Source organism: Ruditapes philippinarum, unplaced genomic scaffold (assembly GCF_026571515.1).
Source record: "Ruditapes philippinarum isolate M1 unplaced genomic scaffold, ASM2657151v2 ctg7842_1_1_1_1, whole genome shotgun sequence".
NCBI lineage: Eukaryota > Metazoa > Mollusca > Bivalvia > Venerida > Veneridae > Ruditapes > Ruditapes philippinarum.
In genome coordinates this window covers 461-23,712 of record NW_026859864.1, presented here as the reverse complement: position 1 = coordinate 23,712, position 23,252 = coordinate 461, and the positions used below count along the sequence as shown (strand labels likewise).

The window sequence follows — 23,252 nt, the reverse complement described above, 5'->3', positions numbered from 1 at the left end:
ATCGCAAAACCATTTTTATGATCAGGCGTTTTGATAAGTGGGTAAAAGCCTTCCTTTCATCAAAGTTTCGAGTTTAGATCTATATAAACTAGTATTCCATGAGCAAATCTAGATTCTTCCTAAATAGGGAGAAACAATACAAAGCAGTCATATATCACCACTGTTCTAATTGCCCAGATGAATGGGTAGAAAATCTTGAACAAAATCCATTTAGTTTAAAGTACAGTTCCACTGACAGCTATGTATATGCCCGAGTACACAGCCGGGTAAGTTATCCATTATTCAATATTATAGATGCCATATTTATGAGGAAAACACGGCTGTGATTCAAGCAGAGTTCGAACCCTGGGTTGAGAGGCAGACATCTTAACTACCATTTTTCAATCTTTTTTTTTTTTCTCACGTCAACTAGATAGATCTATGACAGGATAGGTTTTTAAAATCTTACAAATATAATTTTTTGTCGTGTGTTTTATCTCACATGAAAACTTTATTTCGCAACCTCTCACCTTATAACCACGTTATATTTTGTATTTTAACCATACATATGTTTTTATCAGTGAGTGTTTACTTCGCAAAATTGCCACACCAGTTTATGAAGGAATTTGAAATATGTGTAAATATCATTTATTTACTCAAGAGGATTGTATTTTCGTGTCACATGAGTGATTTTATCATTTGGTGATAGGTCGAAAATATGTCTTTATTTATCATGTCAAAAACTGTCAGTTAATTGTACCAAAATATGTATCTCATTTCAGCCCGGCGTACCATTTATATACATATTGTAAATGTTATTCCGGATATATCACATTTATTAATAATTAAATTTGCATTGAGTAATAATGGGTCAAAGATACTACATGTACTATACATGTATACATATACAACATTATATCATTCCGGACATCGATCGTCTTAAACAAAATGTGACGCTATGCATCAATGAATTTTTATTTGGCCTTAATTAATATATACAGTATATATCTGAAGTTTGTAAACATGTCACAATGCCACAATGCTGTTGATTTAAATTTAAGACAAATCACGTAGTATTTTTTTTTTATTTTTTTTTTTTTTATTTTTTTTTTTTGCCCTTTACACAGAAAAATATCTCTTTAAGACAAAATATGGACAAATTTATATGAATTATACCAATAGCATACGCATATATTATTATTTGTAAATACTGACGGGATGGACTGTATATTATACTTTTTCGTATTATTTAGTTGCTATATATGATGATTTTTATTCTACACATTTCATCAAGTTCCACTCGTAATTTAAGTGTTTTAAAATTTTCTTTCTGATTTTTCTAAGGTTTTATATACCGTCTCAAATAGTGTCTGTCATTGTTTTATATTTTCAAACAAGATTAGTCTATATAAACTAAATAGAATAATTCTAAATTTGGGGCTTTAAAATTATTTTATGTAAACCCAACTTTACTTGGCCTGTTGATCGCGAGAGACAATAAGCCAATCAGTGTAAAGTTTGTGATTCACTGCAGTACTGCTCTATTCCGGTGACGTAATGTGATACCTTCCTGAAGATTATTTGTCTTTACGGAGATATTTTCAGGCTTATGTTTGTAAAGGATTTGCATCCAAATAAACTGTTAATTTCCCTATTTGTTGTTTAAATGAATAAGTGCAACATTCGATCATAAGTTTTATTTTTAGAAATTTAAAGGTCGCTAAAGCGCATGTCAAAAATTCGGCCATCTTGGAAAAAAAGAGGAAAGGAATTTTTCATTGTTTTGTTTGAAAAGACAGTTATTTTCTACACATTTGATGCGAATTTCTTATCTTCTGCAAATGCATGGTAAGCTTTAGGGTAGAATCTTTACAATAGGAACTTTAATTCTGATTTTCATGTAAATGGCAACATGCATGCATTCAAAATTTCACAAAGAAATCTCTGATGCTCAACAATTTTCTTCCTGTCAAGATTTGGAATTCATTTTTTTTTATGTTCACAAATTAATGGCATTTTTAAGTCAGGTGTTTGTTTGCAAGTCATTGATATAGATGTAAGCTGTTCAGCAATGCTATAATTAAGAGTGTTTAAATTAATTTTAATATTGATAAATAAAAAAGGAACTGGCTAGCCGTACGGGCCCGTACGGCTAGCCAAAAGTTCTAGCCGTACGTGAGTCACGTACGACTAGCCTGGACACACTGTATTGGCTAGCCGTACGGCACTTTTCAAAATTATATGGAAGTCGAAAATGCATATGTTATTTTGTGTCTTTAAACGACGATTTTAATCAAATCTCCGCATTTGTCCTAGTGTGTTCACTTTAATAAAGATGCTCCGCAATTTTGCAAAAAAAAAAATGAATACGAGTTAGCGTTGTATAATCCATCTTAATAAAATTAAGTGTCAAAGTTGCATGTTATAACGTCCTTAATTTTCATGCTTATGATTTGTATGAAAGATGAATTGTTAAATCTGTTAATTAAGCACAGGGATCGAATAAATAATGATCGGAGGGGAATAAATAAAAAGAATATTTAAAAAAACGGTGAAAAGGAAAAATAATTTAATAATGCAAACTTTCCTTAATGATGGACGATGAACAAACCTCTATACCTTCGGTATTTGACGCAATTATCAGAGCCCGACAACAATTATTTTCGGTGGTTTTTTTTGTTTGTTTGTTTTTTTTGTTGTTTTTTTTTTCAATTTAAAAATTAAACTTAATGAAACAAAAAATGATTATTATCAAAATTTTGTAAACTATTTCAATTGATGTTATTTAACTGCAACCAAACGCTATTTTTTCTCGACGTCTTGTGATGACAAAGTACGTACATTCTTTACTGTAGCCAACACGTCGATTAATCTCTAAAAGTAAACATTCTTGACTAAAATCCTCGCTTAAAGTCATAATTAACATATGCACTTTCGCCTTCCATATATTTTTGAAAAGTGCCGTACGGCTAGCCAATACAGTGTGTCCTGACTAGTCGTACGTGACTCACGTACGGCTAGAACTTTTGGCTAGCCGTACGGGCCCGTACGGCTAGCCACTTCCAATAAAAAATTTGACAGTTCTCTCATATTTACTATGCAGAAGTAAATATTTTGAAAAGTGGTTTTATTTTTATGAATGCCATTATCAGAAATGTTGTATAAACATTTATGTTTTATTTAACATTCCTGCAGTGAGCTTTATGCCAAGGAATAAGCAGTTTTTTATATTTCTTGTGTTTTTTTGGCAGATCATGCTCTGGATTTTTTTGGCTACAGGGTCAGCTCAGCCCTATAACGTACACGGCCCTGAATCAGCTGTATTATTGTATATTATGTTAAAAAAAGAAAATTAAAATATCCTCTGAATTAAATTAGTGTCATTACATATTTGTCCAGACACATGGTACTGTAGTGTGGATAATTTACGAAATTTTGATGCCCTCCTTAATGGGCCTCAGATATGATAAGTGTCAATATAATCAGAAATAAACAAACTAGTTTGTTAGTTAGGAGAAGAACCTAGCTGTCAAATTTTTTTATCTCTCGCTTTAAAATTTTAAAACCCATGTGGAAAATGTTCAAAAAATGTCCGGTTGATTGTCTCCGCCCAGTAGAATTGTAACAAAGAAATTTTCTCTTGTGACCAATTTTATTAAAGAATAAAGATTTTCATCATAGATATGAGCATGTCTCGAATATGGAATATTCAAACTTTTGACAGAAAGCCTTAACACTGACAGCTATTTTTTCCCCTGGATTGTGAATGGGTCTGGTACTGTGAGAAAAAAAATCACACTTATAAGAAATTTACCATTCTTTGAGGGCATTTTTTGTTTACCTGGGATACCTTTTATTTGCATCAAATTTGTTTGCACTGCAACTTGATTAGAGTATGGTCTAGAAATTTGCCCAGTTGTGAATGGGTCCAGTACTTTGCTAAATTGTGAAATTTTTCAGCTTTAAAAAAATATCTTTGTCAACAATGTATGAAATTATAAAAAATACTGATTCAGCAAGTTTTATAAAATTAAAACCTGGTTTAGCAATAATTCAGGGTTGGCAAAAACCTGGGTTTTATGAGTATTGTCCTGCCCAGCGGGTAATACTGGGAAAACCTGGGTTTTTCTGGGAGATACTGGGCATTTCTGGGTAATAAATTTTTGTAATACAGCACAATACTATACATGTCATGTTTTGAATATATATAGTGCATTTAAATTTGCATTTTCTTTACAAAGTAAGGTGTTAACAAGTAACTTGAATTGAGAATTGTTTGTATAGGCAACAATATACCTTACTTAAAGCTCAAATTGGTGGATTACCTATAATGATTCTTTATAATAGACTATAGTACCAGCAAATACAGACTTCCCGAAATACGTCGGTCCGACGGACATGTCCGATAAATTTTGATCAGGTCCGACAATTTTTTATTCCGGATCGGTCCGACTGTCCGGCTTTTATCCAAGCCGCATGTGTATACAAAATGGCGTCGCTAAAGGTGCAAAACCTGGGGAAAACGAAAATCTACGCCAGAAGAGTGCGCAGAACAGCAATAAAAGGATGAAAAGAATAGACCTGAGACAAAATTTAATGAAAAATGGAAGCAGAACCATGAATCATTGGTGTATGACAGGGAGGAGATGAAAATGCGCTGTACGGATTGTGCCGATTTTTACGGCGAAAAAATAAAAAACAGTGTCTTAGAAATACAAACACAAGTTTTTCTTTGATTTTGATCAATTTTATTTGGTCCGACAGATTTTGTTTCGGTCCGGCAGATTTTCATGGTTTGTCAGACCGAATGTCTGACAGTTTTTTTCAACTTTCGGGAAGTCTGCAAATACCTAACATATTAAATTATATTTGAGCTAATCTGTGTGTGAAAAGTTTTTACAAGTAAAGCAAGTAAAAGTTTACTTTAGTCAAACAAACAAGAAAAGGGGACTTTCTGGAGTAACTGGAAATTTTCATTCTCTATCAAACATGAAACCTATGAACCCTGTTTTAAGAATACCTGCCACTTCAGCTTCCATACAGCACATATTTTCAAACTTTACACTTATTTGAAATAAAAAAAGAAACAAACTTGGAATTCAAAAATGTGCCAAGTTAGTTTTCTACAAGAAAGGAAGAGTTAGAGTGATGAACTTATCCTGTACTTTAGCCTGTTTATGACAAGCATACACTTTAACACAACATACATGTAGTTGTTGATGTTCAGAACTGTTTTTGTATATGAAATGCAGAAATGCTATCCTTAAGCTTACTTTACCTATGAATAAATGTAAATATGTTTAGTATTCTTTGAAAAACAACAACAACAAAATATCATATTACCCAGTTTAGGGAGCATTGCCCACCCAGCCCAGGAAAACCTGGGTTTTCCCAGGCAGTCAATATTTTGCCAACCCTGTTTGGCATAATTACAGTTTTGCTGTTTCAGGAATTTACAACATTGGCAGTAACATAAATATCTAATAATTCAACAAAACAAATGTCAAAGTGAGATTTTAATCACTGTTATAAAGAAAAAATCTGGAAAAAGGATGAACTTACAAGCTTAATTCATTTAGTACACATGATTTTTTTTGCAGAATTGAGAATGGGTACAGGCGCACTGGGCCCATTCTGGAAATTGTGAACAAGCTTTGAAATTGTGAATTGGTCCTTTATTTAGGTACCAGGTATATAAGGAAAAAAAATATTGACTATTCTTGGCTGATAATCTTCTAAAATGCTTTATGTTATCTGATTGAAGAACACTAAAGCCGACAATCTATTTACATTTCTTTAACACATTTAAAGGAAATCTCACCCTGTAATGCTGTATAGGCACATCTTCATCAATTTTGGTAATGTGCAGCCTAACTTATCTTTTTAGTAAATAATTATTGCTTTTGCCTGAAATAATGCTTCTATTCTAAGGGCACCTTAGGTCTTCCTTATCCAGTAAAACTGGAAAGTTGACAGTCACATGACAGTCATATGGCACCTTTACAGTGTTTATGCAACGTTTAACCCAACCCAAATGGCAACCCTGATGATCAATGTATTTCAGTTGTTATTCAATGTCTGTAAATGACATTTATACAGGTATATGCCATATAACTTTGGTACATATTATTATTCTTTTGTAAGGAACACTATAATTATTTGATTGAGAATATTGTAAATGCATAATTTCAGAATGAAATCTTGAAGGTGGAGTTCTACATGGGTTAGGGTGTTGGAGATAATTTCTTAGATGATTAAAAAGAGAAAATTCACAGCTGTTTGCCTGGAAGACGATCTCAACTGAACCAGCAAAATGCCCTCCCGTCCAGGGAGCCTGAAAGATCCCGAGGTGGCGGGCTTGTTCTCAACAGACGACCCAGAAAAGCTGTTTGTTGATCTCAGGGAGATTGGTCATGGGAGCTTTGGGGCAGTCTATTTTGTGAGTATTGATCAAGTGTATAAATTGTTTACCTTACAAGATATTTTGTTAGATTAAGTTAAAGGTAATGTTGTATAGGGAAAAGACAAAGAATTTTATTTTCTGTTATTAATTGTTTGGTTGTTTTAGATAATTCATTGTTAGTGTGGCATTTTATGAAAAGTTACTAAATAACCAAACATGTAGATTTCTTTTTTACTGGTACATATAGTTGAGTCAATGTTCATTGAAAACTTCTTCTGAAACAATATTTGTTGAATTTCCAGATTCTTAAATCTTTTTTATTAATTGTGGAACATTTCATTAATGTTTATGTCATAACTCTCATTTTGGAAGTAACATAAAGTAAACTGGTTGGAGAGAATGCAAATGTCATTATTATTTTCAGGCTAAGAACACTGCTACAAGGGAAATTGTTGCCATTAAGAAAATGTCATACAGTGGGAAGCAGTCAGCAGAGGTAAAGCTAAAATTTAACTGCAGCAATGCTTTTATTGTTTCAATCCATTGATACATACATGACTTTATTAATGAATGTTTAATATGACATCCTGTTACTATGGGCCAATATGAGGCCCTATTCCCAATAAAAAAAATAACTTTTTTGACTCCCAATTAATCTATTCCCTTATATAAGCGTGTTTCGACGGCATTTTGCCCCCCCCCCCCCCCCTTTTTGAGGCCTCAAACAGTTAAAAAAGGCCCCAAACACTGTTTTTCGTTTGAGAAATGTTGTAAAAATTGTGACCACTTTTTTGGCGCCGTCCCCCATCCAAATGTTACATCAAGGGGTTGCCAGAAGGGGGATGTGCCCCCTTCTGTTTGTGGGGTTTGAAGGGGGCGGCAGTCCCCCTCATCGCCAAGAAAATTTTGGACATGTGACAGACTAAAAATGGCCTGAGGTCGATCTTAGGGTAACTAGTAAACAATGCTGAAAAGCCTTTCACTTTTTCTCAATTCATTGAGAAGTTGCAGCACTTTGAAATATGTTTTTTTGGAAAAAAAACAATGCGAAATAGTGATTATTGGCAATTTTGAGACTTCCCCCCATTGCCATGGTAACAGGAAATTTACGATTGAGCATGCTGTTAACAGAGGCTATGGTCTAGTCAACATTTGTGCCAAGTTTCATCAGTATTGAAGCATTTTTTATAGTTTCATAGCAGTTTGAACTTGTTACAGGAGGCTTTTCAATGTAAATGGCCATTTTTCGCAATATGCTCATGGGAACAAAAAGAAGTTGCAAAACAAGCAAAAATAAACTGTTTTAACTTTTAAATATGGTCATAAACAGTTTTTCACTTTTTCAATATTTTTCAAATTTCTCAAAATGCCACTTGATATTTCACAATTTATTAACATTTAATCTACTGGAATCAAACATGATCATCCTTTGCCACCACTGACCAGTATTGAGCCAGGTCAGCTTATATCTTTATCATGATATGGACAGAAATGGAAGCTTGACAAGTCAATTAGAGAAATTAAGCAGGTTACCTGGGCTCTTTTCTCAAAATAGCTGGAAAATGCCCTGATGTGTGTGAACATGTCGGTTACAAGTTGAAATTGTTCTTTTCATGAACCTTGATATTTAATCTATGAACATATTATGGTAATTGAAATGTTTTTCTTTGAGTTGTAAAAAGCTATCTCAATGTTGATTTGATGTGTATTGGGACATCCATACAAGTTTGTCTGTAGTAACATTCTTTATATAGGTAAAGATTAAGGGATGCATGTGCATCAAGATGATATGTTACATTGAAGAATGAAAATGTTTGCTCATAAGTATAATCAAGTTACAATAAGGGATCAATGGTCAAAATGTATTATTTTATTGTTTGTCAAGGCTGTAACTTGCTCACACATTGAGAAATTCTGATATGTGGGCTTGTTGTGTTTAAAATACTTTGACTGAACAATTTGTCATACTTTTAAGTTAAAGGACAATAGTTTATACAGGCTTGCTTGTCCATACTGTACCTTGATCTTTGGACATCCAGTGTTAATGAATTGTATTAATATAGCAAATTTTTTCATTTGTTTGTTTTTTTATTCCACAGAAATGGCAAGATATAATAAAAGAAGTGAAGTTTCTCCGTCAACTGAAACACAAACATATCATTGATTACAAGGGATGTTACCTTCGAGAGCATACAGCGTGGGTAGGTTCTTATCATGTTTAAGATACATGATACAAATAATTCTCTTCTCCGTTCCAATTACTATAAAGCTGGTGCTTCTTGGCCTTCATGTGACATTTCAGATGAAATTAGATGAGTCGGGTAACAGGACCTTTTTAACAATATAAATGATTACCATTTACAATATTATTTTGATATAAGATAATAAGTGCATTCTGCAGTAGTAGAATGGTTCTATTCATAGCTATTTCTTAAAACATTTATTCTTAATGAACTCCAGTTATTCAGTTCATGTCATTTGTTGTGTATGTATTTCATTGTATCATTCTTATTTCAGCTTGTTATGGAATACTGTTTAGGATCAGCATCGGATATTATTGAAGGTAACTTTATCATATTTATTTTATCAAGTGAATCAATGAATTGAATCGCGGCCATACAATTAGTTAAAGTAAATCTTCAATTGTTGAGCATAAAGCTGCTTTCAAAGAATTGTCTTTACTAATACAGTATAAACATTGTTTTTTCAGTGCATAAGAAGGCATTAAAGGAGGTTGAGATAGCTCAGATATGTCATGATGCACTACAAGGTCTCGTATATCTACATAGTCAAAACAAGATACATCGAGATGTTAAAGCTGGAAACATATTACTTACTGAAAATGGCACTGTTAAATTAGGTATACATGCAAATATATGAAAGGTTATTTGATCAATACCAATTTTTTAAGGGTTTTTTAGCTCACCTGTCACAAAGTGACATGGTGAGCTTTTGTGATCGCTTTTCGTCCGGCATCCGTCCATAAAATTTTACTTAAAAAACATCTCCTCATAAACCGCTAAGCCAATTTCATCCAAACTTCACAGGAATGTTTCTTTGGTAGTCAACCTTAAAAATTGTTCAAAGAATTTAATTCCAAGCAGAATTCTGGTTGCCATGGCAACAGAAAGAAAAAACTTAGATTTTTTTAAAAAAACCCAAATAGCTAGAGCTTAGATTTTAAGCATGAAACATCCTCTAGTGACTGTCTACCAAGTTTGTTCAAATAAAAGCCCTGGGGTAAAAATTGGCCCCAGGGGCTCATGGATTTTCCTTATTTGTATATAGTAAAAATTTAAAAATTCTTTTTTAAAAAACCAAAATAGCTAGAGCTTAGATATTTTGCATGACACATTTTCTACTGTGTGTCTACTAAGTTTGTTCAAATAAAAGCCCTTGGGTAAAAATTGGCCCCGCCCCAGGAGTCATTGTTTTTCCCTTTATGTATATATAGTAAAAACTTAAAAAATCTTCTTTTAAAAAATCAGAGCTAGAGCTATGATATTTAGCATGAAACATCTTCTAATGGGTGTCTACCAAGTTTGTTCAAATAAGGGACCTTGGTTTAAAATTGGCCCCGCCCCAGGGGGTCATTGATTTTCCTTAAATGTGTATAGTAAAATTTTAAAAAATATTCTTATAAAAAACCCAAAGAGCTAGAGTTTAGATACTAATCATGAAATATCTTCTAGTGAGTGCCTCCAAAGTTTGTGCAAATAAAAGCCCTGGGGTCAATTATTGGCCCCTCCGAGGGGGGGGGTCATTGTTTTTCCCTATATGTATATAGTAAAAACTTTAAAAAATCTTATAAAAACCCCAAAGAGCTAGAGCTTAGATGTTTATCATGAACCATCTTCTATTAGGTGTCTACCAAGTTTGTGCAAATGAAAGCCCCTGGTTTAAAATGGGCCTTGGCCCAAGGGCCTATATACAGGGCCATCTTGGGCCTCTTGTTTATTTTAATTTTATTTTTCCGTTTTCATTTTTATTTTTTGCATTATTTTACAGCCTTTGATATTGACAGGGGTTTTATAATAATACAGAAGTTAAAAATAATATATCAAATATGATAATGTTTGTCATTGATTTGTTGTTTTGCATCTTAGGGTATCATCGAAAATTATTTGAGATTCTGGAAATATCATTGAATTTGTTTTTAGCTCACCTGTCACAAAGTGACAGGGTGAGCTTTTGTGATCGCTTTTCGTCCGGCGTCCGTCCGTCCGTCGTCCGTCCGTCGTCCGTCCGTAAACTTTTGCTTTAAATGACATCTCCTCATAAACCACTGAGCCAATTTCATCCAAACTTCACAGGAATGTTCCTTTGGTGGTCACCTTTAAAAATTATTCAAAGAATTTAATTCCATGCAGAACTCTGGTTGCCATGGCAACCAAAAGAAAAATCTTTAAATATCTTCTTTTAAACAACCCTAAGAGCTAGAGCTTAGATATTTGGCATGAAACATCTTCTAGTGAGTGTCTACCAAGTTTGTTCAAATAAAAGCCCTGGGGTCAAAAATGGCCCCGCCCCAGGGGGTCATTGATTTTCCCTATATGCATATAGTAAAAACTTAAAAAATCTTCTTTTAAAGAACCCAAAGAGCTAGAGCTAAGATATTTGGCATGAAACATCTTCTAGTGAGTGTCTACCAAGTTTGTTCAAATAAAAGCCCTGGGGTCAAAATTGGCCCCGCCCGGGGGGTCATTGATTTTCCCTATATGCATATAGTAAAAACTTAAAAATCTTCTTTTAAAGAACCGTAAGAGCTAGAGCTTAGATATTAAGCATGAAACATCTTCTAGTGAATGTCTACCAAGTTTGTTCAAATAAAAGCCCTGGGGTCAAAATTGGCCCCGCCCCAGGGGGTCATTGATTTTCCCTATATGCATATAGTAAAAACTTAAAAAATCTTCTTTTAAAGAACCCAAAGAGCTAGAGCTAAGATATTAAGCATGAAACATCTTCTAGTGAGTGTCTACCAAGTTTGTTCAAATTAAAGCCCTGTGGTCAAAATTGGCCCCACCCCGGGGGGTCATTGATTTTCCCTATATGCATATACTAAAATCTTAAAAAATCTTCTTTTAAAGAACCATAAGAGCTAGAGCTTAGATATTTGGCATGAAACATCTTCTAGTGAATGTCTACCAAGTTTGTTCAAATAAAAGCCCTGGGGTCAAAATTGACCCCGCCCCAGGGGGTCATAGATTTTCCCTATATCCATATAGTAAAAACTTAAAAAATCTTCTTTTAAAGAACCCAAAGAGCTAGAGCTAAGATATTTAGCATGAAACATCTTCTAATGAGTGTCTACCAAGTTTGTTCAAATACAAGCCCTGGGGTCAAAATTGGCCCCGCCCCAGGGGGTCATTGATTTTCCCTATATGCATATAGTAAAAACTTAAAAAAATCTTCTTTTAAAGAACTCAAAGAGCTAGAGCTAAGATATTTAGCATGAAACATGTTTTAATGGGTGTCTACCAAGTATGTTCAAATAAAAGCCCTGGGGTCAAAACTGGCCCCGCCCGGGGGGGGGGGGGTCATTGATTTTCCTTATATGTGTATAGCAAAAACTTAAAAATCTTCTTTGAAAAAACCCAAATAGCTAGAGTTTAGATATTAAGCATGAAACATCTTTAAGTAAATATCTACAAAGTTTGTTCAAATAAAAGCCCGGGGGTCAAAACTGGCCCTGCCCCAGGGGTGTCATTGTTTTTAACTATATGTGTATGGTAAAAACTTTAAAAATCTTCTTTTAAAAAACCCAATGAGCTAGAACTTAGATGTTTAGCATGAAACATCTTCTTATGGGTTTCAAATAAACAAATAAAAGCCCTTGGGTAAAAATTGGCCCAGGGGTGGGGGGGGGGGCTATATACAGGTGAGCGACTTCAGGGCCATCATGGCCCTCTTGTTACAAATTTCTGTATGAACACTTGTTTTATAATAACCTTATGCGATTAATATGTCATTTTAATTAATTATTTCCTCATTTTCCTGGCCTCTTCTCAGTTTTATAACTTAATTCTGTATGAGCAGTGTAATATTTGATTTGAGTTATTGTAAAAATAAAGTAACTTTTAGTTCTGTATCTAGAAAGTTGAATATGGTAGCCCATGTAAAATTTTAATCGGTATAAAACTGACTTTGATGACCTATATGTTAAGTTAGTTAGATATTTGTAATTCTATTTCTATGATTTTGCAGCATTGTGGCTTTTTATTTTCAGCTGATTTTGGTTCAGCATCACTGTCATGTCCTGCCAATTCCTTCGTGGGGACGCCATATTGGATGGCCCCAGAGGTGATACTTGCCATGGATGAGGGTCAGTATGATGGTAAAGCAGATGTCTGGTCACTGGGCATTATGTGTATAGAATTAGGTAAGAAAGTTTGCGTGTGCTCAGAAGTTATAACTAAATTAGGCATCGGTATTAACAGTTTTAAAGCACTCAATTATATTTAAATACCTTACGGAATAAGGCATTAGTGATGAATATATTCAGAATATACCTTGTTTCTGGTCATAATATATATAAATTTTGCAAATTTTGTGAGTTGCATTACATGTTGACAAACTGTTTTTCATTAATTAATTACCTAGACATTCAAATAAACAGTATGAAAACAATATTACAAAATTTTCTCTGCTATAGATAAATTTGTGAAAATGAAAATATGTAGATCTTATTTGAATTTTGTTGCATGCAATTGTTCAGAGTTAATTTTGTTTATCTGCAGCGGAGAGAAAACCACCACTTTTTAACATGAATGCAATGAGCGCATTGTATCATATAGCGCAGAATGACTCACCAACATTGGCTGGTGGAGAATGGTCTGATGATTTTAGAGCTTTTGTAGATTCTTGTTTAGCAAAAAATCCTGACGACAGACCTAACGCAGAACAATTATTAAGGGTATGTACTGACTTTTTGTTGGCTTGATGTTAATAATAAATTTTAAGTTAAACTTGAAAGTTTTCATTACCTGACTAAGGTTAGTCTTATGAAAGTATTATTATTAATAAAAGTTCATATTCTTTTTATGCTCCCCGAAAAATTTCGGGGGAGCATATAGTCGGCGCCTTGTCCGTCTGTCCGTCCGTCCGTTGTCTTGTCCGGAGCATAACTTGAAAACCCTTGGAGATAATTTGTTGAAACTTCATACAGTGGTAGAGGGCATTGAGGGGGAGTGCAGTGTCAAAGAACCATAACTCTATTTTGCCCGGTTTTTGAATTATCTCCCCTTATAGAAAAATCTTGTCCGGGGCATAACTCTAAAACTATAAGAGATATCAACATGAAACTTTGTGGGTGAATAGATCTCAATGGGTAGATGTGCAGTGCATAAGACAAATAACTCTTTTTTGTTTAGTTTTGGAGTTATTGCCCTTTGTTAATTTTAACACTTTGAACTTTGTCCGGAACATAACTCTAAAACTGTAAGAGATATCAAGATGAAACATTGTAGGTAGATAGATCTCATTGAGTAGAGGTGCAGTGCAAAAGAACCATAACTCTGTTAAGCCTCATTTTTTAATTATCTCCCCTTTTAGAAAAATCTTGTCCAGGACATAGCTGTAAAAGTATAAGAGATATCAACATGACACTTTGTAGGTAGATACATCTCAATGGGTAGATGTGCAGTGCACAAGAATCATAACTCTGCCAGGCCTAATTCTGGAGTTATTGCCCTTTGTTTATCTTTACTTTTTGAAGTTGTCCGGGACATTACTTGGAAATCATAAGAGATATCATCAAGAAACTTTGTAGGTTGATAGATCACATTGGTTAGAAGTGCAGTGCAAAGAACAGTAACTCTGCCTTGCCTAATTTTGGAATTATTGCACTTTGAACTCTGAAGCTAGTCAAGAGGTATACTTTCCTGTGTCCAAAACCTATTCGGGGAGCATCACCCGGCTCAAACCGGGCTCTTGTTACATTTCTTTATTAGGAAGAAAAACTGTACTATTCTATAATAAAATATTAGTAGTTTTATTGAGAAGTAGTTTAGGGAGTCAAACTAGTAATATTGGAACATCAGAGATATAAGTTTTGTTTAGCTTTATTTGCATAACCTTAATTCTGATTTTGAATCTGTTTATAACACAAATTTAGAAGAAAAGATATAACATGAGTGAAAAGAAATGAAAGCAGGACATTTTTTTTTCAGCATCCATTTGTAAACCAGACAGATGCACAAAATGTGATATTAGACCTGATACAGCGAACAAAAGACGCTGTACGGGAGTTAGATAATTTACAGTATCGTAGAATGAAGAAGATATTAATGGCCGAGACACCATCTGAAGATCAACAAAGTCTGAACGGTCCAGAGGAATTTTCCTCTGCTGAAAATTCACAGGTTTGTTTTAAAATATGGGTAAAATAAAAGGTGAATGAACAATTGGTTTTAGCCTTTAATAGATAACTTGAAGGAGAATTGAAAGATGTGTTTCATCAGAATAATGCAGTCACATGTTAATGAAGAGCATTTGTATGTGAGAGAAAAACTTATTCTTGAAGCTGAATATAAAAAATGTGAAATATCAGAATAATACAGTCAACATGAATGTGATGTTAATAAATAGCATTTGTATATGAGAGAAAGTTAAACTTATTTTCTTTTCTTTATGCTAATTTGTCAAATTTAAACTACTTGATTTTACACCAATACTAAAAATAGTACTAAAAAATGGTATTCATCCTTTTGATTGGGGTAGGGATCAGTGGGTCAAGGTCACTTGTGCTAAAAATAGATTTTTACACTTTTGCCCATACAGCCTTTATTTATTGACAGATGTATTTCATATTTGGTTGGAAGATAACTTACATGGTATTCTTCCTTTGGATAGAGTTAGGGGTCAGTTTGGTCAAGGTCACCAGTGCTCAAAATAGATTTTTACACTTTTGCCCATACAGCCTTTATTTAATGACAGATGTATTTCATATTTGGTAGGAAGATAACTTGCATGGAGTTGAATATTTTTCAACTTCACAAGTCAGAGCAATGACTTGGCAACTTATATTTTTCACAATTACAAAATGCCATGACTTTGTCAAGCTATATAACTTGTGTTTACAATTTTTTGGCAATTTTTCTGTCCATAACTGAGTGAAAGGATAAACATTTTTTGAAATATTGAAACTGACAAGAATATGAGCCGGGGGCATTTGTGTTTAACAAACACGTTCTTGTTTTCATTTCAAATTGTTAGTAGTAAACAAGCGGGTAGATAATATGTGTATGAATATACTGTTTTTTATAGGATGAAGGGGCAGATAGCAGTAAATCAAACAGTTTGGTCAGTGAGCAGAGTACACATAGCAATAGCTGTGGTGTCTCAAACAGTAGTAGAAGTAGTAGTATAAACAGTTTACAAGGTGCTACAAATGATGAAGTTATTACGTTCTCCAGAGACAGAAGTGTATGTATTAACTATAATCTTCTTCTATTTTATGTATTGTTACATTTTTCTACTGAGACATGTATGTATGTATCAGCTATACTTCCTTACCATATTTTGAAAAATTGATAAATAAGACACTTATTATAGTGTAGAAACTTCTTACTTCAGAAGTGAGTGTAAGAGCACCCAAATTTTTTGCTTAAAATTTAAGACTGGGGTCAACTACACACTAATTATACATTGTTTAATGGAATATAACATTTTATATTGAATTGGTATCATTTAAATACACACAAAAGGCTTGTACTATGAACTGTTTATGTGACAGCATAGATCTATTTTTAATTTCTTTAAGGAAAAGAGATCAACTGGGAAAATGGTTACATATATTTTGCCCTCATTTATATATAGTCTACTTTTCTGATGTGTTAAAATTTTTTTATTTTAAATGTGATTGAAACAGTATTTTAATTGAAACAGTGTTTAAATTACAGCTTAATTGATTATTAAAGATATATAATATATACATATAAAGATATGTTGCTGATCCTATATCATGCTGTAATGGCAAAAGCATATCATTTATTATAGAATAAGCTTTCTACATGTATAGTTTCATATTGTGCATTGAGTCATAACATACTCTGTTCATTCAATATGTCTGTTTTCCATGAAAATAGTTTAATATAGCCCTTGGCCTGATGCCTTATATAACTTTAAGCCTGCAGCTACCAATATGATAATTCCAGCCAAGATAAGCTTGAAAATTGGTGCCTTTTAATCATTGTCTGTAATGTTCGCTGACCAGTGAAATCTTAATTTGAAGTTTTTCTAAAATTTATAAATAGTTTTGTCCAGATTTAAAAGTTTTGTTTAGATTGAAAGACGTACAAGGTCACTTAAGATATTTAGCATGGTAAACTTAAAGGATAATTTATGTGATAACTCAATGGTCAGTATCTAACTTTACTTGTATGCTAACTGTATGGTTCTCTGTTTTTTGAACAATTGCAAATTTTATTACAAATAGCATTTATCATATGATATGGTACTGAGCATTTTCATTGGACAATTACAATGTTTATTTATTCTATATACTTGACTACTTTAAATTCATGATGTAATTTCATTTTTAATTCTTCCCTTCAGCAACCGAAAGTAATTGGCCTTTACTAATAGTATAGACCCATGTCAAGCCTGCTCTTCATTCCAGGCGCAGACATTCCAGGTCTATACTGTTGGCAGGCTAATTTAAGATTTTTATTCTGCTATTAATACTATTGATAATTGACAATTCCAAAAAAGGAAGCCTGAAAAGCCTGTTAAAGAAATTCAGCAGGTAGTTGGTTGGCTAAGGATTAGAACAGTGTACAGTTTATTAATTTGGTATAAAATATAGGGTGTGATTATCCTGTATGTTATTAGTTATAAACTTTTGACTGGTTTTATGGTTCAGTGTAGAGTAGTAAGGTTACATAGTCTGAACTGCTACAACAGTCCATTATACATAACATGTCCAACATCTTTTTAACAAAAACTAGTTACTGTTATATTACTTCACAGTCATTTTTCATTGATGAAGATATAAATGAATTCATACATTTTCTGCAGTCATGTTATATAGATAATATAATCTTCACTTTTGTCCAATGAAAAATCAACAGTACAAACTTGCAGTTATATAAAACATATTTATATTATATTGATAGTAATCATATGATATGTTCTATTGTCTCCTATAAGACAGCCTAAACTTGCAGTTTTTGAACTTGTATATTATTTAACTTCGTAAGCTGAATGAAGAAAACAATGGCAATCATAAAGATAATTTGTTTATGACAGAGAAAGAATAATGCGTAGATCAGTAACCTTTTAGAAAAAAATATATGTTAGTTTGTCTTTGAATAGAAAATCACACTAGTGACTTGTGTCTTTATTGAATATCGTCTACAATAGTTTTTCGCATCATGAATGATAATATATTTGATTTTGATGGAGACTTAATGTTACATTTTCACAATAAGTGAGTAAGTTTATAGTTATCTCATTGATATATTCCAGTGTTTTCATCAGTTGGCATAAGATCAATTACATATCTGTGTATAAAGTAATTAAGCTTGTATATATATGTATTCATACAGCCATCCCCTCCAGCGCTCCCCCCACGATCTCCTAAGCAGGTGCAGGTATGCATCCAGGTATCTATTTATAGCAGACAAAATCTATTTATAGAAACAAAAATCTATTTATAGAAGTCGTGCATGGCATGGTCCAAGTTTAATACGAGGTTTTAAAACAATACATGAACATCAAATTTTTGAATTAACTATTAAAAGACCAGTTTAACAAATGAACTTGAAGTAGAATCACTAGAAGTTTTTCTCATAGTTACTTCTTCCTTATCCTGTATTGAGTTTGAACCTTACAAAAATACACAGAATAACTGAAAAAATTGGTTAAACTTTCTAGCCAGCTAACTGAATTGGGAATCATACTTTAAGAAGAAAAAAAAACAGCCTGAGGGGAACAGTTGTAGGTGTATTTTGTATATTCTTTAACTTTTCAAGCTTATGAAAAATTAATTGCTCACAGGATCGTCTTTGTTCTAACTGTAACAGGAATTAGATAATTGATTGCTGAAAATCAAAAATTGGGATAACAGGGTTGTCAATGAGAGTCAGAAAATCTTTTTGTTACTGTAACAAATGATAAAATGTTACACAATTATTAGACATTAATCTTGATTGAAAATTTGTTTTGTCTTGATTTAAAAAAAAGGAGTTCATGTATTGATTTGAACCTAATTAAATCAACAGATGTAGTTTCCATGGTCACTGTCATTGTTAAGTGCATGCTAACAAGTGTTACCCTGCATGGATTACTTTAAAAGTCCATTATTCCCATGTGTCTGAACTGTACAAGTGTCCTTGACATGCCAGGGTAGCATAGCATTTTAGAGTGATTTTGAAGAATTTGAGCCGCGCCATGACAAAACCAACATAATGGGTTTACGACCAGCATGGATCCAGACCAGCCTGCGCATCCGCGCAGTCTGATCAGAATTCATGCTGTTTGCTTTCAGTTTCTCTACTTGTTATAGGGTCTGTAAGTGAACAGTATGGATCCTGATCAGACTGCGTCATGGCGCGGCTCATTTGTAGTTAAATACAAAAAGACTTGTACATGAACAGAGCATTTAATTATACATTTGTTAAACACTTAAAACCTTTAGTTTTGTTTACTAAACACATTGAAATTCTACTGATCTGTATTATAAGAGATTGATTAGAAATTTTCTCACAATTCTAAAGGTTTTAAGTTGTCGACTTGATGAACAAAGATTTAAGGGCTATGGAAATCTCAGATTCAAAAGTATCAGTTCTTTGTTTCAATAGTTAAAATTGATAAAAAATGAGTTAGTATCTATTGTACAATGTTTTGTCTGATACTTGAGGAGGTTTAACCCTTTTTATCACGGATCTTGATGATTAATTAAAGAATGATGATTGACATAGTGCTAAGAAGAAAGAAGGTTTAGTATGTGATTCATAACATAAAAAGCAGGCTTCTTGATAACGATGGGTTAGGCCCCTTGTAATGTTGAAGATGAAAACTTTGTCTAGTAGATAGTTACTTGTTTGTTAACTGTTTGCACAGTGGGTGATAAAAATTAATAAAAATAATATGTATAGTTTGTTGTGTATGTAAGTTTTTGGTTTATTACATATTGTTTTGTTGTTATAGAGCATTTTAGTGTGCATTATGTTTATTTTGTTAAGATTTTCAGTTTTTTTACTGTATGACAAGCATGTTAAGCATCTTTATTCTGTTGAAAGATTAGAAAACTATTTGCCATTAATCACATTATCTTTGTCAATGACAAAAATTGTGCATTTGTTGCCATTGAATCGCCTATGCTTATAATGTGCTGAATTTTTTTGCATTTCATTTTGAGAACAAGTTTTCATTTTTATATTGGCATTGTTAATACTGTTTATTATTATAATTGTTTTTTCCAATTTATATGACAACAAAGATGCCAGTAGAACTTCATTTATGTTAGAAGCATTATCTATGAAAGGGAAAGAAGTTGCTTTACTGAAGACCTCCATTGGTTCTTGAAGATGAGGCACTGATTAACAATGACAAAACATTTGTCAGTTTATATTTATGTTTTGTTGATTTTTCTTCAAATTTGTTCATCAAGATTGTTATAACTTTGTCAAATATGAACGTTAGAAGCTATTTTTTAAGAGATATTTTTCAGAAGTTTCTATTATTACTCAAAAATTTCTGAACCTTTGACTTTCAATTCAAACTGTGTAGCTGGCAATTCTAAAATGTAGGAAAATGGCTAGGTATATAAGTACTGAAAAGTTAGCACATCTAAAATTGAAGCTTGATAATAAAAGGTTTGACATTTATTGAGGAAACCCACATTACATTAGCAAGCACATGTTAGAATAACCATGACTTTTATAATGATATATGAAAATAGACTGACCTTTCATATATCTTCAAAGTAGAAATGTTTATAGAGAATAAGACTACAGTTGTTGCTTATATCATGATAAAGTACATCTCCTGTTGGTATTTGTTGTATTATCATTATAGTAATTATTTTTCTTTTGGTATATACACACTGCAGCCCAGTTGTAACGTTCATGTTGGGATCCAATGTCTTAATACCGGGTTATAAAGAGGTTCTGATATATTACTGTCCAATCAATGACTATCAACATATTTGTATTCTTAATCAATTTAATAAGTTAAAATATATTATTTTGTAAAGTATTTCTATTTATGTTTAACCTTTTCCCTCATATTGACATGTTTTGACTTATATTTGCCCCCCCCCCCCCTTTTTTTGAGGCCTCAAACAGTGAAAAAATGTCCTATTTAGGCCCCAAACACTGTTTTTTGTTTGAGAAATGTTGTTTAAAAAAGTGACTTTTTCGGCACTGCCCCCCATCAAAATTCAGCACATCCCCCTTCTGTTTGGGGTGTTTGAAGGGGGCGGTAGTCCCCCTCATCGCCAAGAAAATTTTTGACATGTGGCAGGCTAAAAATGGCCTCAGGTTGATCTTAGGGTAACTAGTAACAAATGCTGAAAAGCCTTTTACTCTGTCTCAATTCATTGAGAAGTTGGAGCACTTGTTCTGATAGAATGTGCATGCTCTTTTAATTGGTTTTTGGCTTTTGTGATTTACCTAATTCATCAGGCCCAAGTGTATGTATGAATTTGAGATTTTACAACATTTTTGTTATCTGTCTGATTGACAGGTAAACCGGTAGAGCAGATTAACACAAACCTGTGCATGCTTTTCACACCTGCACTCATGACTGTCCTAAATACAATTGTTTATTGTACTCAACTGTCAAATTTAACAAGCATTATAGCGGATAAAAAAAATTATGATCAGCGAAAAGCATTGAGGGGTGGGGAGGGGGGTCCAAGGCCTAAGAGTGTTAAATTGATGCTAGTGTTAAAATAGCACTATATAACTGCATGTTATAACAGGGTAGCAGTGTTTTTGATTTAGTTACAGCATGACATCTTAGTCCATTTCCTTCAGTTTGTTACTTTGGTCAACTAAAAGTTGTCCTTTGATTTTATTTATTTTTTGGATTTAATTTTTTGTTGTTGTGAAACACTTAGTATCACAAGTACATTGTATTTTAGATGTGACTTTTAATAGTAGCTAGTTAACTGATTGAGTTAACTGATTGACAGCTAGAATAAAGATTTTTTACAAATAGATCAGAGAAATATATAAAGCATGTTAAAGGTTTTGACACACATTCTTAAAGTTCTTGATTAATCAAAGAATTGTTAATACTTTCACATTTCATATTGAATAAATAAGTTAAACATTTATTAATTTATTTTAAGAATTTCACATTGTACACATGGCAATTTTGTTATATTTTTAAATCAAGGACTGGGCCTCTGCAAACTCACCCACCTCTTATGGTCTTTTGGACATACGAAGGGTAACATATTGCGCAATCGAAACTAGCATTTTGTACATTTTATAAATATATATATTATATTGTTAATTGTGTTGTTTTTTATGCATATTGTAAATGAAAATATTGTCACATTGGTTGAAGATATTCCTCTTTTTGTAAGGTATTTTTTTAATTTAGTCATATTTCAAACATGTTGACCACATGGTCAGTCAATGTGTGGTGTTTTTTAATAAATGGAATGTTAATATTTTGTGTCCATTAAAGTAAATTTTACTTTTGAAACCATGTTTAAAAGGATTGTAAACCAGGGAAGTTTAAAAAAGGGAAAGATTTAATAATTCTCTATGAAAAAAAAAAAGATCTCGACGGGAAGTGGGGGAGTCTAAGGTTTTTTATCTCTCCTCACCCCGATTCAAAATCAATGTAGGGTTAGTAGTCGCCTTGTGGAGAAGTTGATAAAACTGATTGTTATCCAAGAAAGCTGAATTAGCTGAATCAATGCTAAGAAAATCAAAATATGTGTTTAAATTAGTGTAAATATTATTGTTATCTTAAATGTTTGATTGTTTTATCTGAGTAAACTGCATAATAAGATTTTTAATTTTTAAATTTTGGTTTTTAAAGCCAATTTATTTAAAATACATAATCAAATTTCTGGGTTTTGGGAAAAATTTAGTTGAAGTTTTTTTAAGGTAATTGACAATGATTAAAAACTTTTAAAACTAGGGTTTTTAAAAAAACCCCTAGAAGTTTTACATGCATGGGGGAAAATTTCATTTTTAAAATAAAATAAATGCAAATTAATTAAAAATTATTAACCCCAAATTTTTTTTTTCAAAGCCAATTTTAAAAACATATTTTTTTCAATCTCAGCGATCAGTCCCTTAACTGGTTTTCCAGGATAAATAAGGATAATTTATCATTTACCAACTAAAAATATACTGTAATATACATAAGTCACACAAATAAATTCTAGATTTTGATTTAATTTGCATGCCTAATTTTGCACTTTATAAATTGCTTCAGTATATTTATCTAAACATCTCTTTGTAATAAATGATACAGTTACTATGTATTGAAAGCAAAAACCTGGCTCCTACAGTAAAGTTCACTTCTTTTCATAGTTGTACAAAATGTGTTATATTCACTATTTTCATTCTTTAAGTAAGAAAATACCTTAATTCACTATTTTCTATTCTTTAAGTAAGAAAATACCTTGTTTAACAATATCAAATAAGACTATCATCAAAAGCTCGTAAAAATATTGGGCCGAAGTTTTACCCCCCACCTTTCCATGTCGTTGAAGATGATCAAAGTCTGCATACAAAGCAGGACAACAGTAAATATCGTTAAAGCAATGCTTTCTTACCAGCCCAAGTGACAATTTCAAAGTTCGCGTTATTACGGCTACTTTTGCCAAACCCATGATAAATGAAAATGCCCTATAAATAATCAGGAGTGCTTTACTGATGGGGTATTTTCAAATTTCCAC

General features: G+C 32.6%; 1 protein-coding gene across 1 annotated transcript; it reads left to right on the top strand.

Moving 5' to 3' along the window:
• Positions 1-1,494: 1,494 nt before the first annotated feature.
• On the top strand, positions 1,495-15,805 carry LOC132758146 (serine/threonine-protein kinase TAO1-like; the record flags this gene model as incomplete). The annotated part of the gene is given in 10 exon segments (XM_060749679.1): positions 1,495-1,827; positions 6,172-6,418; positions 6,807-6,878; positions 8,482-8,583; positions 8,900-8,945; positions 9,093-9,242; positions 12,609-12,761; positions 13,120-13,295; positions 14,551-14,742; positions 15,647-15,805. Coding segments are annotated over 9 exon segments (1,176 nt in total), but the record flags the coding sequence as incomplete, so codon positions are not given.
• Between the last annotated feature and the right edge of the window lie 7,447 nt (positions 15,806-23,252).